General features: G+C 42.0%; 1 protein-coding gene across 2 annotated transcripts in view; it reads right to left on the bottom strand.

Moving 5' to 3' along the window:
* The window catches only part of PLCB2 (phospholipase C beta 2), a 354,260-nt gene that overhangs the window by 82,659 nt on the left and 254,770 nt on the right, over window positions 1-16,831 (bottom strand). For both annotated transcript variants that reach the window (XM_082275009.1, XM_082275010.1), the window contains exon 18: window positions 736-860. In XM_082275009.1, the coding sequence (XP_082131135.1) occupies window positions 736-860 (125 nt within the window). The remainder of the gene's footprint in view (window positions 1-735; window positions 861-16,831) is intronic.

The following is a 16,831-nucleotide window of genomic DNA, read 5'->3' as shown; positions in this document are numbered from 1 at the left end:
GAGCAGTCACCTGACCAGCTCTCCTCCAATAACAGAGCTCTCTCTGCTTGTTGCTTAATGCTGCGGGCAAAGCGGACTCCACTAAAATTTTATGAATGAATCATAAAATGCAAGAAGCTGTGTGAATACCCAAGTAGATATCTGCCCTCTGATATAAACTGGCACCTGTGTGCCTGTGTACAAAGGCGTATGTGTGTAGCTTCCAGCGCGAGATTTCAGAAGAAGGTCAGGTCAGGTTAAATTCATTTTCCTAAAGAATAATTAATTTTTTCTTACCATATTTCATGTTACACCCATATTTAGGGTGCAACATGGGTCATGATGACACTCCACAGCTCCTCATGTTTTAACCACCCCCTTCACCTGAATAATGTGGTGCTTTTCCATACAGCATTCTGTATATTTTGGACTGTGGTATGACTACGAGTGGCTCCATCCACATGGCCATGTCATTCATTCACAGAGATCTGAAAATGGAGCAAGTACAAGCTCTATCTGCCACGCATTGGAAGGGACTCATAGTTCTGTACTTTGGTAAGGACCTATGAGGAATAGTCTGCAGGGGCCTCTGCATTGCACTTGTAATGCACAGATTGTGGTTGCAATGCTTTGCAGGTTTTAATGAAAAAAATTAAGAAATGCACTTTTTTTTTAGCATGGCTGCATTTATTTATTTATTTATTTATTTTTACATAAAGTGGAAAACGCCATTAATGTACCCTTTCATTTACTTACCCATAGTTTGAAAGTTCAGAGCCACCATTTGGCAACCCACATTCCAAAACATTTGTGGCATATAATTAGATGAATCCATTCTGGTCCCTTTTGGATAGATACGACTCATCTGTCTTTTATTGTATCTGAGTAAATTGTATAGGAACAGGCTTTTTAAGATAGTATGAGTCCACGGTGACTGAGAGACATCCATAATTTTTCGTGTGAAAGCACAATTTCTTACATGGCAGTTATGATGTCCAAAGTGCATTAAACTAATCATATTTCAGTTTACAGATCTGTAAAATATTGATTCTGATTGCCTGCAATGCGCTACTGCATTTTCCATGTTGCTGTTTATCCTACTGAGTAAGCCCTAATGTGTTTTATTACATCTTATCCTTATTGCTTGGATACAGCTTGATGACATTTTGCTTACAATGCTGATGTCTTGCAGTTGTTTGGAGTTGTATTTGCATATATTGGATTACAAAACCTGAATCTTGTCCAGAATTAATATCATCAAAAAAGGTAATTTTCTTTCGAAATATTTTTGTTTTTTAATATTTACAAGAAGCTTTGTGCATGTATATTTTGTGCCATCAAAAAAGTGACATGCTATTCTATTTTTTATTAGGTTGCTTTGCTGGTAATGATTATAATGTTTTATAACTTTCAGTTAGTGAGAAATGAGTATTAAATAGTTATTTGTCAGCAAAGAATATTGGCATATTTGAGCTGAGAATGTAAAGGGCTTGCGCTTAGGATACCTCGGTTCGGTGGATATAAGTGATACCAAAAGAAATAAATAAATAAATATGTCTAAACTCAATAATTAATCAATAAATTAAATAAATAAGCTGCTGCTGGTATAAAAGGTGATACCTTTCAGACAATTCTAAAAACTAAGTACCTGCGCTGCTTAAACCGAAACCATTAACATCAATTATACTAATTAATAAATATCATCAAAAAGTGCTCGTGCAGATAAATAACTGTGCAACTGTGCAACTGTGCATATAAATATGGTGTCACACTAAATATAAATAGCAACATAAATATCAATATATTCCATAAATAATCTCATATGTGTAACATATCATATATCAAAATAGATGTAAAAATAAAAATAAAAATTCATAGCAATTATAATCTTCCAAACTGAATAAAGTGCAAGTCTCTTGTGCTCATATAAAATTAAAAGTTCATAGCAGTTATAATCTTCCAAACTGAATAAAGTGCAAGTCTCTTGTGCTCATATAAGTGCTTCGTGCTCAATAAATATATGAATAAAGTGCCGGTGCTCAGTCCTAGTGAGTTGGTGCTCCCCTCTCGGTTCCCCACTCACCAGAAGCTGAGAGAAATATCGCCTTAAAACTGGTTTTATGAGGTGAACACCTCTATGGATCGCCAACAGATACAAGCTGTAGATCTCCTGTGCCTCTATATCCAGGTAATTATCCAGGTAATGCTCCCCAATATCATAAAAAGAAAAGGGCCATCATCGTGCAGTATGTTCCAAAAGTTTATTATACATGCAACATAAAGATACACTTACAATATGTGGAAAATCAATCCGCCTTTAGCAAACCCACGGGACGCCAAACGAATGGCCGTGCGTTCCACCCGTGTAACCGGAAGCCGGAAGAGGTTGCAGCCGGAAATTACGTACTACGCGTTCGGACGGCTTGGCGCGTTTCGCTCCGCCAATCAGAGCGTTCTCAAAAGCTTTTGAGAACGCTCTGATTGGCGGAGCGAAACGCGTCAAGCCGTCCGAACACGTAGTATGTCATTTCCGGCTGCAACCTCTTCCGGCTTCCGGTTACACGGGTGGAACGCACGGCCATTCGTTTGGCGTCCCGTGGGTTTGCTAAAGGCGGATTGATTTTCCACGTATTGTAAGTGTATCTTTATGTTGCATGTATAATAAACTTTTGGAACATACTGCACGATGATGGCCCTTTTCTTTTTATGATATTGGGGAGCATTACCTGGATAATTACCTGGATATAGAGGCACAGGAGATCTACAGCTTGTATCTGTTGGCGATCCATAGAGGTGTTCACCTCATAAAACCTGTTTTAAGGCGATATTTCTCTCAGCTTCTGGTGAGTGGGGAACCGAGAGGGGAGCACCAACTCACTAGGACTGAGCACCGGCACTTTATTCATATATTTATTGAGCACGAAGCACTTATATGAGCACAAGAGACTTGCACTTTATTCAGTTTGGAAGATTATAATTGCTATGAATTTTTATTTTTATTTTTACATCTATTTTGATATATGATATGTTACACATATGAGATTATTTATGGAATATATTGATATTTATGTTGTTATTTATATTTAGTGTGACACCATATTTATATGCACAGTTGCACAGTTGCACAGTTATTTATCTGCACAAGCACTTTTTGATGATATTTATTAATTAGTATAATTGATGTTAATGGTTTCGGTTTAAGCAGCGCAGGTGCTTAGTTTTTAGAATATTTGAGCTGAACATCATGTTGTCAATTTATTGTACCCATTTATTTATCAGTTTTAGACAGTATATCTAGGATTAGGTGTGCATTTATGCTATACATGCTTTAATTTCAATCATTACCTTTCTTCCACCAGCAAATGCGTATTCTTGGTTAAATGTAATCTACTACTCTATCAGAAAAGTCATAAAAAAAAATGACTTGTCATTTTTCCACAAAAAGAATGTGTTTGTCTCAGAGCTCATCATATATATATATATATTTTCTCTGGAAGTTAATTTAAACCCTTATTATATAAAAATGCTGTGTCTCTTACTCACGTTCCTTAAGGTTGTTGCATCTTGCTCAATGGTTTAAGCCAATTTATTAGGTTTAGTATTTAAAAAATACTGTATGTTTAGTTCCTATAATACCTTTTTGACCTTTTTTTTCCAGAAACCTATTAATTTAGTATATGTACAGTAAATATAAATAAAGTGTCTTTATGAAAGTGCTCACAGATATAGGGTAAGCATTGCCAGTGCAGACAGATGTAGTCAGATCAGAAAAAAACAAATGTGGTTTAAAACTCTTCAAATTCAAAAGACACCCAATGGTCAATTAATCAGGTTGGAATTTTCAGATCTTTTGCTTAAAGTGTTACTAAACCCACAACAGTAAAATCAATTTGTATATGCAGTAAAGCATGCTTGTTATACTCACTGTGGAACCTAAAGGGTTAATCCTCTACATTTTGTAAAAAGGCTGTTTAATCCTGTCTTCTCAAATCCTCCCCTTCTTACACAGTACCCAATCTAACTGCTGATAGAACAGAGCCTTGGGGCCACTCTGCACATGCTAAGTTTAGTGTGTATTGCTAGAGAGGGTGTATGTGATCAGCACAGGGCCAATCAGCACTGTCCAGAAAGAGGGTCAGGGGTCTTGCAGCCTCATAGGACAGTCAGAGTAGAATAAGATCTCCACCTACAAGATTTAAACAAGATAAGGAAGAGGGAAGAGCGCCTCTTGAGTGCAATATGGTGATTTATTATAACACAAATAACATAGTAACTTACATCAAAGTTAGGGTAAAAGCATCTGTCGTGTCCCGGCGGTTCTGAGGTGGTATAAGGTAGTCCGTGCAATCCAGGGAGGCCTTGGATCATGACTGCCAAGCCAGCTGGCCGTGTGAGTCCGGGCGAGCGGAGGATTGTGGCCATAGAGGGAAACGGAGGGCGTCTGACGTCAGCGGCTGTGGAAATAGCAAGATGGCAGAGTAGGCTTCACAACGCATTTCGGAGTCTGCACCAAAGCCCAGGCGGGGCATGCGCACTCCTTTTTCAGATTATTTCCATTGCTATTTCCACTGCCGCTGACATCAGACCCCCTCCGGTTCCCTCTACGGCCGCAATCCTCCGCTCACCCGGACTCACACGGCCAGCTGGCTTGGCAGCCTGGATCCAAGGCCTCCATGGATTGCACGGACTACCCTATACCACCTCGGAACCACCGGGACATGACAGATGCTTTTACCCTAACTTTGATGTAAGTTACTATGTTATTTGTGTTATAATAAATCACCATCTTGCACTCAAGAGGCGCTCTTCCCTCTTCCTTATCCGATTTAGAGTTGACTTCTCTCTTATTGAATGAGCTGGCCCTGAGCTGCGGACCCCCCATGGATCTCCTTCAAAGACTGCCATCATTTGCACATGGACTATTAATCCCCCCCTGTGCCTCCCCCTTCTTGTGCATTCAGCACTTTACCCCCCCCCCCCACTTGTTTTTAGCCATTACCTTGCTGTATTAACTCTTAAACCTCCAAGCGCTTACATACCTCTGTCTCTACAAGATTTAAACAGACACTGAAAGAAGTCATAAAACTGCTCTATACTACTAATGAGAAAGGGTATTTAGCAGTTTACATTTACTAAAAGATTTGCATTTCAATGGTCTGTGTACTGTGGGAGACCAATTATAGTGAATGCAGAGTCCTGGGTTTAGTAGCACTTTAACCACTTCCCGCCCTATTACAAATTGACGGCGGAAATGTAGTTGAGTTATCCTGACCGGACGTCATATGACGGTGGCCAGGATAACAAGCTGCTGCGCGCTCCCGAGAGCGCGCACCGCAGCGATCGGGTATGAAGTGTGTCCCTCGGACACAGCGTATACCCGATCAGGGTAAACAGCCAATAAAATTGGCTGTTTACCATGTGATCGGCTGTGTCTAATCACAGCCGGTCACAATAATAACAATGGAGAGCAGTTACTACTGATCTGAGCTGTTCTCCTCACACACACCGATCGCGTGAGGAGAACAGCAGAGATCAGTTACCTGTGAGTAAAAAAAAATAATTTTTACAGTAAAAAGTGCACTACACAGCCCACCTCCCTCCCAATAAAGAGGACCTGTCACCAGTGTCACAGCCCATCTGTCACATCTAGATCTGTCAGAACATCTGGATCTGTCACCACATCTGGATCATCTGTCAGCACATCAAACAACCCACCAGTACCCATCAGTACCGCCAGTACCCGCCAGTACCCACCAGTACCCGTCAATACCCACCAGTACCGCCAATACCCACCAGTACCGCCAATACCCACCAGTACCGCCAGTACTATCAGTACCGCCAGGACCCATCAGTACCGACAGTACCAATCAGTACCACCACTATGTCCAAAAGGCTTTTCACAGCACAGGAGGCATTTGAGATGCTAGCTGTGTCAGGTGATGAGAGCGCCGGGGAGCTCGCATCATCCGATACTGGTTCGGAATATGAGCCAGTGGAGGATAGCCGATCAGACCTTGAATCCGAGGAGGAAACAGTCCCTCCTACTAAAAGGATAAGGAGAGTAAGCCCAGAACACCATCCTACAACTAGCAGCACCAACACCGCCGCAGCTAGACCCCAAAAGAGGAGCCCAGTACCAGCACTGGAATAACGAGTGCAACACGAAGAAGCCGGGCCCAAACCCACCTTCCCGATGCCCTGGCAAACCCCGTATGGTTGCCTGCCAGCTCAGGAACAGCTATAATCCCCCCTTTCACCGCACAGCCAGGTGTGCAGCCCAATACTTCCAATTTTTCCCTATTAGATTATTTTTATTTGTTTTTTCCCCAAGACTTGCTGCAGTACATGGTGGACCAACCAAACCTTTACGCAGATCAATTTATTGCCTCCAACCCCAATTCTTCCTATGCCCGTACGTTCAATTGGCGCCGTCTTACAGTGGACGAATTTAAATTATTTTTGGGACTTACACTCAACATGGGGCTTTCTAAGAAGAATGAAGTTCATGCCTACTGGTCCTGCCACCCCATCCACCACATGCCTCTTTTTTCCGCTGTCATATCCAGATCACGATATGACATGATCATGCGCTTCCTCCATTTCAATGACAATTCACAGTGCCCTCTCCGAGATCATCCCAACCACGACAAACTATATAAATTGCACCCCCTAATAAATTATTTTTTACAAAAATTTGCGGAAGTGTATGTCCCAGACAAAAACATCTGTGTGGATGAATCCCTTATTCATTATACTGGCCGGCTGCATTTCAAGCAATACATCCCAAATAAGAGAGCCAGGTATGGGGTATGAACAAACTATGTGAGAGAGCCACTGGGTATGTCTATGCCTTTCGTGTCTATGAAGGCAAAGACTCCCAGCTCCAGCCCCCCGAATGCCCAACATACATTGAAACCAGTGGGAAAATTGTCTGGGACCTGGCACACCCCCTGTTCAAAAAAGGATACCATCTTTATGTAGACAATTATTACACCAGTCTTCCCCTTTTTCGTCACCTGTACCTGGAAAAAACCCTGGCCTGTGGTACCAGCAGAAAAAATAGGAAGGGATTCCCACAAACCTTGGTCCAAAAAAATCTACAGCAGGGGGAAACCGCATTTATGAGGATTGAGGAAGTGTTGGCCATGAAGTGGAGGGACAAGAAAGATGTTTATATCTTGTCCACCATCCACAATGACACCGTGGTGGAGATTCCCAGAAGACGTGGCCGAATTACAAACGTATCGGTACGTCACTTGCCTGTCACTTCCTTGTGAGCCAATAGCGGGTGAGCGCGCGCCCGCCGCGGCTCGTTCACAGGGAAGTTAGTGCGTGTGACCGGCGGACCCGATGTCCGCCGGTCACTCGATGATCGTCGGTACAGAGGGAGAAAGTCAGGAGGCTCATGTAAACAAGCCGCCTGTCATTCTCCCCTGTGTAGAAACAGTGATCAGACGGTTCTACTATGTAGGACCGTTGATCACTGTTCCTACACTAGTAGCCAAAGCCAATCACAGTAGAAAGCACGCCCCTAGGGACACACTTAACCCCTCCCTCCCCAATAAAGTTAACCCCTTCCCTGCCAGTGTCATTTTGCAGTAACAGTGCATATGTATAGCACTGATTACTGCAGTAATGTCACTGGTAACCCCAAAAGTGTCAAAAATGTCAGTCAAGGGTCCGATCTGTCCGCCGCAATGTCGCAGAACCGCAAAAAAAATCGCAAAAAAATCGCAGATCGCAGATCGCGTTAAAAAAAAACACCAAAAATGACAGAAATCTTTCCCTTAGTTAGTAAACGCAATAACTTTTGCGCAAACCAATCAAAATACGCTTTTCGCAATTTTTTTTTACCAAACATTTGTAGCAGAAAACAAATTGGCCAAAAATGTTAAAAAAATTAGATTTTTACATTTTTTTGGGGGGAATTTCATATAAAAAAATGTGAAAAATATTGTTATTTTTGCAAAATTTACGCTCTTTTTTTTATAGCACAAAAAGTAAAAATCGCACAGGTGATCAAATACCACCAAAAGAAAGCTCTGTTTGTGGGAAAAAAAGGACGTCAAATTTGTTTAGGTACAGCGTCGCACGACCGCGCAATTGTCCGTTAAAGTCACGCAGTAAAAAAATCACAAAAAAACCCCTGGTCGGAATGGGGGTAAAATCTTCCGGGGCTTAAGTGGTTAAGACTGCCATTTCCCATTTTGAAATACCCGTCCAGATCATTTGCCTGCTACCATGTTTCTACGTTACCAGACCCTGGCCTGTTTACCGATGATGCATTTGCCTGCCGTTTTAAAAACCACGTTTCTGAAATCCATGTGCACCGACCTCAGCCTGTTTCCCGACGATGCCTTTGCCTGCCGTTTTAAAAACCAAATTTCTGACATCCACGTGCACCGACCTCAGCCTGTTTACCGATTATGCCTTTGCCTGCCGTTTTAAACCAAGTTTCTGACTTCCAAGTGTACCAACCCGGCCTGCTAATCAACCACGCTTTTTGCCTGCCACTTGGACTGATCTTTTGCCCTTCTACTTCAGTAGACAGGGGTCTCACACATATGTGAGGGGCTTCAGAAGAGAGTTCGGAGTATAGAAAAACCTTTTTTGGTTTTCTGTGTTCCCATAACAGGGTCTGAAGTCTGGAGGCTTCAAAGCGATTTGGGTGGGAGAAGCCTCTACTCCTGTCCCCATTCTTTCCTGACAGAGGCCTAAGCGTGATGGTCCTTCCTGTTGCCTGGATCAATATTTTGGCTGTGTTGAACATATCGCTGCATATAATGACCCAGGACTTTATAGACCACATCTCTGCCTGCTACCTGGACCAATGCTTGGGTGTGCTGACACTATCCCTGCTTGCTGCCTGTAATGACTATGGACAGTATCCCTGCTTGCTGCCTGTAATGACTATGGACAGTATCCCTGCTTGCTGTCCGATTGCTTTTGCTGTCATGGACCACATCCCCGCCTTCTACCTGGATGCTCTCCTCTGTGGACCACTACTAAAACCACAGGTAATCTTTTGTTTACCCTTTGCTCAGCAGAATATATTTTGGGGTGTAATTGGTATGTACATGCTATGTGTTAGAAATATGAAGGGCCTTCAAAAATGTAATAGGTTGTCAGGAAATTAGATGTAAAATGCATGTTCCTAGAACGTCTGAAGGTGTCTACTTGGATGTTGGGTCTCGGTTTATGGCCAGGCGGTGTAAAAGTCTCACACTTGCTATACTCAGGAAGAGTGGCAGAATGTATTTTGGGGTGTCATTTTTGCTATGTACATGCTATGTGTTAGAAATATCCTATAAATTGACAACTTTGTGTAAAAAAAATAGGTTTTCATTTCTTTCCCACATTTTCCAAAAACTTGTGGAAAAAAATGACATGTTCAAAAGACTCACAATGCCTCATAGAATATACGTTGGAGTGTTTTCTTTCCAAAATGGGGTAATTTTGTGGGCAATTCCATTTTCTTGGTGCTCCAGGGCCTTCAAAAGTGCGATAGGTAGTCAGAAAATTATGTGTGTAATTTATGCTCCTAGAATGCCTGGCGGTGCTGCTTGGATGTTGAGTCTCTTTATGTTGCCAGGCTGTGTAAAAGTCTCACATATGTGGTATCGCCATACTCAGGAGGAGTGGAAAAATGTATTTTGGGGTGTCATTTTTGCTATGTACATGCTATGTGTTAGAAATATCCTTTAAATTGACAACTTTGTGTAAAAAAAATAGGTTTTCATTTTTTTCCCACATTTTCCAAAAACTTGTGGAAAGAAAATGACATGTTCAAAAGACTCACAATGCCTCATAGAATATACGTTGGAGTGTTTTCTTTCCAAAATGGGGTCATTTTGCGGGCAATTCCATTGTCTTGGTGCTCCAGGGCCTTCAAAAGTGTGATAGGTAGTCAGATAGTGTTTGGTTACAGTGTAGCATGACTGAGCAATTGTCATTCAAAATGTGAGAGCGCTGAAAGCTGAAAATTGGTCTGGGCAGGAAGGGGGTCTAACTGCCCTGTATTAAAGTGGTGAAAGTGATAGTAAATGATCACCATGTAAAACAATCCATTCAGTTTAAAATAGAAATTAAAGGCAAAACATTTGTGTATAGATATTAAAAAAACACCATCAATACCTTTTTCCCCCATTTTTAAAGGTGATTACATTCCCTCTGTTTTCAGCTGTATAAGAGCTGGGGGGAGGATCAGTAACAGTACACTGTGTTCCCAGTGAAAGGTTGTGCATGGGGGGGTCGTGCCAGGACAAGTCTGATCATTGGAGAAGAGCAGGCTAAGTTCCCAGCATAGCTAGAGAACTGACCATGCTGTGTTCTTGGGGATTTCCAGAACTTCACACAAAGGAATCGATGCAAAGAAAACAGGAGACTTTTTCATACAAGGACATGGTACAGCAGGAACATTTCAGAAATATGAAACGTTGGGATAACAAACACTTTAAGTTTTCCTTTGCAAAAGGCTGGCACCAGGATTAGTGAATAGTTGAATAGTTACATTGTTAGGTTGAAAAAGACACCGGTCCAACTAGTTCAACCAGTACAAAAAAACACACACACACAGAAAACCTACACATACACAGTCCTATACCTGCAGTTGATCCAGAGGAAGGCAAAAAAAAAACCCCACCAAAGCATGATCCAATTCACTCTAGTGGGGAAAAAAAATTCCATGTGGCAATCAAAAATTCCCTGTAGAAACTACCCCTGGTGTTATTACCCGTAAATATTAGTATCCAGTTATATTTTGTGCACTTAGGAATGCACCCAGCTCTTTTTTTTTTAAATAATCTACTGAGCTGACCAGAACCAGTTCTTAAGAGTGTCATTTACACAGCTCTACTGTGAGGAAGCCTTTTTGTATATGAAGGTTAAAGTGGAGTTCCACCCAAAAGTGGAAGCTCCACCTATCTGCTCCCCCCCCCCTCCTCCAGTGACACGTTTAGCACCTTTTGGGTGGGTGGGGGAATCGGGTACTTATTTTTGACAGGTACCTGTCCCCACTTCCAGGAGACCTAGCTGTGGCAAGATGCGATGAGGTCCCCTGGAAGTTCGGCCCCCCTCCTCCTTTCCCCGCCACCCGGCCATTCACAAAGCGCAGTCCGCTTCATGCATCGGTAGTAGGAAACTGGCTGTGGAGCCACAAGGCTTCACTGCCAGTTTCCCATACAGTCAATGGTGGCATCAGCACCCAAGAGCCCATGTAAAGAGTGTCCCCTTGTCCTCTGTAATGACCTTAAAGTAAATAACTCTACACCAAGTTCACTATATGGACCACTTATGTGTTTTATACATGTTCATCATATCCCCCCTTAATTGCTTCTTCTCAAGAGAGAATAAATTCAGTTTCTCTAATCTTTCCTCATAGCTGAGCTCCTCCATGCCTCGTATTAGTTTGGTTGGCCTTCTCTGTACCTTCTCCAGTTCACCGGTATCCTTTTTGTGAACTGGTGCACAAAACTAGACTGCATATTCCAGGTTAGGTCTTACTAATGATTTGTACAGAGGCAAAATTATGCCTCTTCCTTTAAGGGCAATATCTCTTTTAACTACTTCAATACAGGGCACTTTAACCCCCTTCCTGCCCAGGCCAATTTTCGGCTTTCAGCGCTGTTACACTTTTAAGGCAGAAGAAAAACTAGCTCAGTCTATGAAAAATGGGGATAAAACATTCTTCAGATATATAAATGAAAAAAGGAAATTAAAACAAGGAATAACTAAATTAAAAACAAAGGACGGAAGGTATGTAGAAGAGAATAAAGGGCTAGCCGACTGCCTTAATGAATACTTCTGTTCAGTTTTTACAGAAGAAAAAGAAGGAGAAGGACCTCCACTTGAAAGGATGACTAATGAATCGTTTGATGCATGTGTCTTTACAGAGGAAGAAGTTCTAAGATTGCTGTCTAAAGTGAAGACAAATAAGTCACAGGGTCCTGATGAGATACACCCAAAATTATTAAAAGAGCTTAGTGGTGAGCTGGCAAAACCATTAACAGATTTATTTAACCAATCTTTAGTAACAGGAGTCGTCCCGGAAGATTGGAAATTGGCAAATGTCGTGCCCATTCACAAGAAAGGTAGTAGGGAGGAATCGAGCAACTATAGACCAGTGAGTCTGACATCAATAGTAGGCAAATTAATGGAAACCCTATTAAAGGATAGGATTGTGGAACATCTTAAATCCCATGGATTGCAAGATGAAAAACAACATGGGTTTACTTCAGGGAGATCATGTCAAACAAATCTTATAGATTTTTTTGACTGGGTGACTAAAATAATAGACGGTGGAGGTGCAGTAGACATTGCATATCTAGATTTTAGTAAGGCTTTTGACACTGTCCCACATAGAAGACTTATCAATAAACTGCAGTCATTGAGCATGGACTCCCATATTGTTGAGTGGATTAGGCAGTGGCTGAGTGACAGACAACAGAGGGTTGTAGTCAATGGAGAACATTCAGAACAAGGTCATGTTACCAGTGGGGTACCTCAGGGATCTGTACTGGGACCAATTTTGTTTAATATCTTCATAAGTGATATTGCAAAAGGCCTCGATGGTAAGGTTTGTCTTTTTGCTGATGACACAAAGATATGTAACAGGGTTGATGTTCCTGGAGGGAAACGCCAAATGGAAAAGGATTTAGGAAAACTAGAAGAATGGTCAGAACTCCGGCAACTGAAATTTAATGTGGATAAGTGCAAGATAATGCACCTGGGGCGTAAAAACCCAAGGGCAGAATATAGAATATTTGACACAGTCCTGACCTCAGTATCTGAGGAAAGGGATTTAGGAGTAATTATTTCAGAAGATTTAAAGGTGGGAAGACAATGAAATAGAGCAGCACGAAATGCCAGCAGAATGCTTGGATGTATAGGGAGAGGTATAAGCAGTAGAAAGAGAGAAGTGCTTATGCCGCTGTACAGAACACTGGTGAGACCTCACTTGGAGTATTGTGCGCAGTACTGGAGGCCATATCTCCAGAAGGATATAGATACTCTAGAGAGAGTTCAGAGAAGAGCTACTAAACTAGTACATGGATTGCAGGAAAAAACTTACCAGGAAAGGTTAAAGGACCTTAACATGTATAGCTTGGAAGAAAGAAGAGACAGAGGGGATATGATAGAAACTTTTAAATACATAAAGGGAATCAACTCGGTAAAGGAGGAGAGCATATTTAAAAGAAGAAAAACTACCACAAGAGGACACAGTTTTAAATTAGAGGGGCAAAGGTTTAAAAGTAATATGAGGAAGTATTACTTTACTGAGAGAGTAGTGGATGCATGGAATAATCTTCCTGCAGAAGTGGTAGCTGCAAATACAGTGAAGGAGTTTAAGCATGCATGGGATAGGCATAAGGCTATCCTTCATATAAGATAGGGCCAGGGACTATTCATAGGATTCAGATATATTGGGCAGACTAGATGGGCCAAATGGTTCTTATCTGCCGACACATACTATGTTTCTATGTTTCTATGTTTGAGTGACAATTGCGTGGTCATGCTACACTGTACCCATATGAAATTTTTATCATTTTTTTTCACACAAATAGAGCTTTCTTTTGGTGGTATTTAACCTCCCTGGCGGTATGATTCTTTTGGATTTTAGGTGCTGAAAGCGGTACCATTATTTTGCATGTAATTCTTGTGAATGAGCAGCCCAAACCAACTGTATACATTTATTATATATATATATATATATATGTATACAGTTGGTTTGGGCTGCTCATTCACAAGAATTATGTATATATATATATATACATATACATATATATATATATATATATATATACACGTGTGTATATATATATATATATATATATATATACACATATACATATATATATATACATATACATATATATTTATATATATATATATATATATATATATATATATATATATATATATATATATATATGTATATATACATATATTTACATAAAAAGTACAGTAAAACTGCAGGAAAGGGCACTGGGGGGCAATGTAATGTGATTTTTTTTTTTTTGGAACAGTATCAGTGTGTTTGGTGTGTTTTACATTCGAATTTGCCACCGGTTCCACCCCCCGGCGGACGTCACGTCGCCGGAGACGGAAGCCGGGGCTCGCAGACGATCGGGAGGAAGCTCCGCCGCTGTACACCGCCCGCATTCTTTGCTGGATCCCGGAGAAAAGGTAAGTAAAACCTCTTCCAGCATCCAGCGATCTTCCTAGCGCTACCCCGAGTGTGACTCGGGGTTACCGCTTTTGGCTCTAAAATCTTACCCCGAGTCACACTCGGGAATACCGCTAGGAAGGTTAATCACCACTGTTTTTTTTTTATGTCTTACAAAAAAAAAAAGGACAGAAAATTTTGAAAACATTTTTTTTTTCTAATTTTCTGTGAGTAAATTTTGAAAATAAGTAATTTTTCTCCTTCACTGGTGTGCACTGATGAGGCGGCACTGATGGGCACTGAGAGGCTGTACTGATGGGCATTAATGGCTGGCAACAAAAGTGAGTATACCCCTAAATGGAAATGTCCAAACTGGGCCCAAAGTGTCAATAGTTTGTGTGGCCACCATTATTTTCCAGCACTGCCTTAACACTCTTGGACATGGAGTTCACCAGTGCTTCACAGGTTGCCATGGAGTCCTCTTCCACTCCTCCATGATGGCATTATGGAGCTGGTGGATGTTAGAGACCTTGCGCTCCTCCACCTTCCGTTTGAGGATGCCCCACAGATGCTCAATAGGGTTTAGGTTTGGAGACATGTTTGGCCAGTCCATCATATTTACCCTCAGCTTCTTTAGCAAGGCAGTAATCATCTTGGAGGTGTGTTTGGGGTCGTTATCATATTGGAATACTGGCCTGCAGCCCAGTCCCTGAAGGGAGGGGATCATGCTCTGCTTTAGTATGTCACAGTACATGTTGGCATTCATGGTTCCCTCAATAAACTGTAGTTTTCCAGTGTCAGCAGCACTCACGCAGCCCCAGACTATGACACTCCCACCACCATGCTTGACAGTAGGCAAGACACACTTGTCATTGTACTCCTCACCTGGTTGGTGCCACACAGGCTTGACACCATCTGAACCAAATAAGTTTATCTTGGTCTCATCAGACCACAGGACATGGTTCCAGTAGTCCATGTCCTTAGTGTGCTTGTCTTCAGCAAACTGGTTGCAAGCTTTCTTGTGCCTCATCTTCAGAAGAGGCTTCCTTCTGGGATGACAGCCATGCAGACCAATTTGATGCAGTGTTCGGCGTACGGTCAGAGCTATGACAGGCTGACCCCCCCCCACCCCTTCAACCTCTAAACCTCTGTACTAAACTGACTGAACACGCTATCCACTAACTACCTGCATAATCTCTATTGTCCCACACTATAAGCGGCTGCCGTGTAAGCAGCAGCTTTATATAGTGTGGGGCGTGGCCAATCATGTCTATGACAGGACATTGTGCTGTTATTGGCCAAAGCATACAAGTCAGGTGCATGCTTTGGCCAATCATCAGCAATCAATGTACTGCAACAGCGCAGTGCATTATGGGGCGCTAATCGGCGGGCGAATTTCCCGCCGAGCGCCCCATTTGTTTGAGTGTTCGGTGAACTTAAGTTCAACTCGAACACAGAACCCATCCCTAATAAAGATGAGCTCTATATGAAACCATACAGAAATTGCAACTGTTAGTAATGGTAAAGTCCCAATCAGAGGTACATTGAAAGTAATAGGCATAAAAAGGTTGTTTTCATTTTACCAGTAGGACTCCTGAGGCTATTCAACTGCCCCATGACACCTGGCCTGCATGGGTCCTGAGGGGTGATGAATTGGATGGACATCCTGTGTGATTATCTGTTCAAAGAAACTTAAAGTTGAGACTGGGAGAGGAATGAACTTTTTATGACTTTTGGTTCAAATGTCTTCAATGACAGTGATTACCAATCCCCCAGCTGGGGTGTGGGACTTAAGTTTGGATAAAAAGGACCCTGGCCTGATAGAGTCAGAGAGAATGTGTGTGTGCGTGTGTTAGACTAGACTAGATCCCCTTCTTTCCCTATCACCTCATTCCCTTTTCCCCTCTCCTTTATTGTAGCTGTAATATGTTTACTTTACTAGTTGTGAATAAACCCAAACCTTACTTTAGGACCCATTCGTCCTTAATTTGAATCGAGATACCCCAAAACAGAGCACATTTTACAGACAGGCTGGAAAAACTGTTTTGAGCAGTAATGGCATCTACCTGTGCTGCTCTCCTCCACAATATCCTATGAACGCTAAGCCAGGTCTAGTCAAGCTTTCCTGTACAAGTCTTCATCTGGGATTGAGTTAAAGTGGAATTTCAGTGTTCAGTGTTTTAGGCTCTCAGGTCTCCTACCTGAGGCAGCATGGCAGCCTGTGCTGGGGAGAAGCAGCAGCTCTCTCCCCACCTTGACCTCTCCCAGGGAGGTGAGCTGGACTGAACTGAAACATGAGCACATTTGCTCCTCAGATATAAATACAGTCACCCAGCATGCCTTGGGGCACATTCCCTTCTAATTGGCCAGGGCTGTATAGACATCCCGTGCTCTCATCTGCCAGGCTTCCACCCACTGTCCAATATACTCCATAGCTATTGTATCAGTATGAAACATAAAGACAGCATGAGCATCACACTGAGCAGCCTCTGCTAACAATCATGGCTCTCTGTTAAGCAGGCAGCACATACATTTGCCTGGCTCTCTCCCTGTTAAGCAGAGAAACCAAAAACTATATACATGCAACACTCTAGCACCTGATTAGGAGGGCGCTACATTAGCTTTGGGGACAAAATAAGTTTAGTGATTGCTTGTGGTGGCCCATTCAAGGCATTAGGGGTTTACAAC

Source organism: Pelophylax lessonae, assembly GCF_965119305.1.
Source record: "Pelophylax lessonae genome assembly, chromosome: 13".
In the NCBI taxonomy this organism is placed as follows: domain Eukaryota; kingdom Metazoa; phylum Chordata; class Amphibia; order Anura; family Ranidae; genus Pelophylax; species Pelophylax lessonae.
Note: the sequence above shows the minus strand (reverse complement) of the source record. Positions and strands in the feature narration are given on the sequence as shown.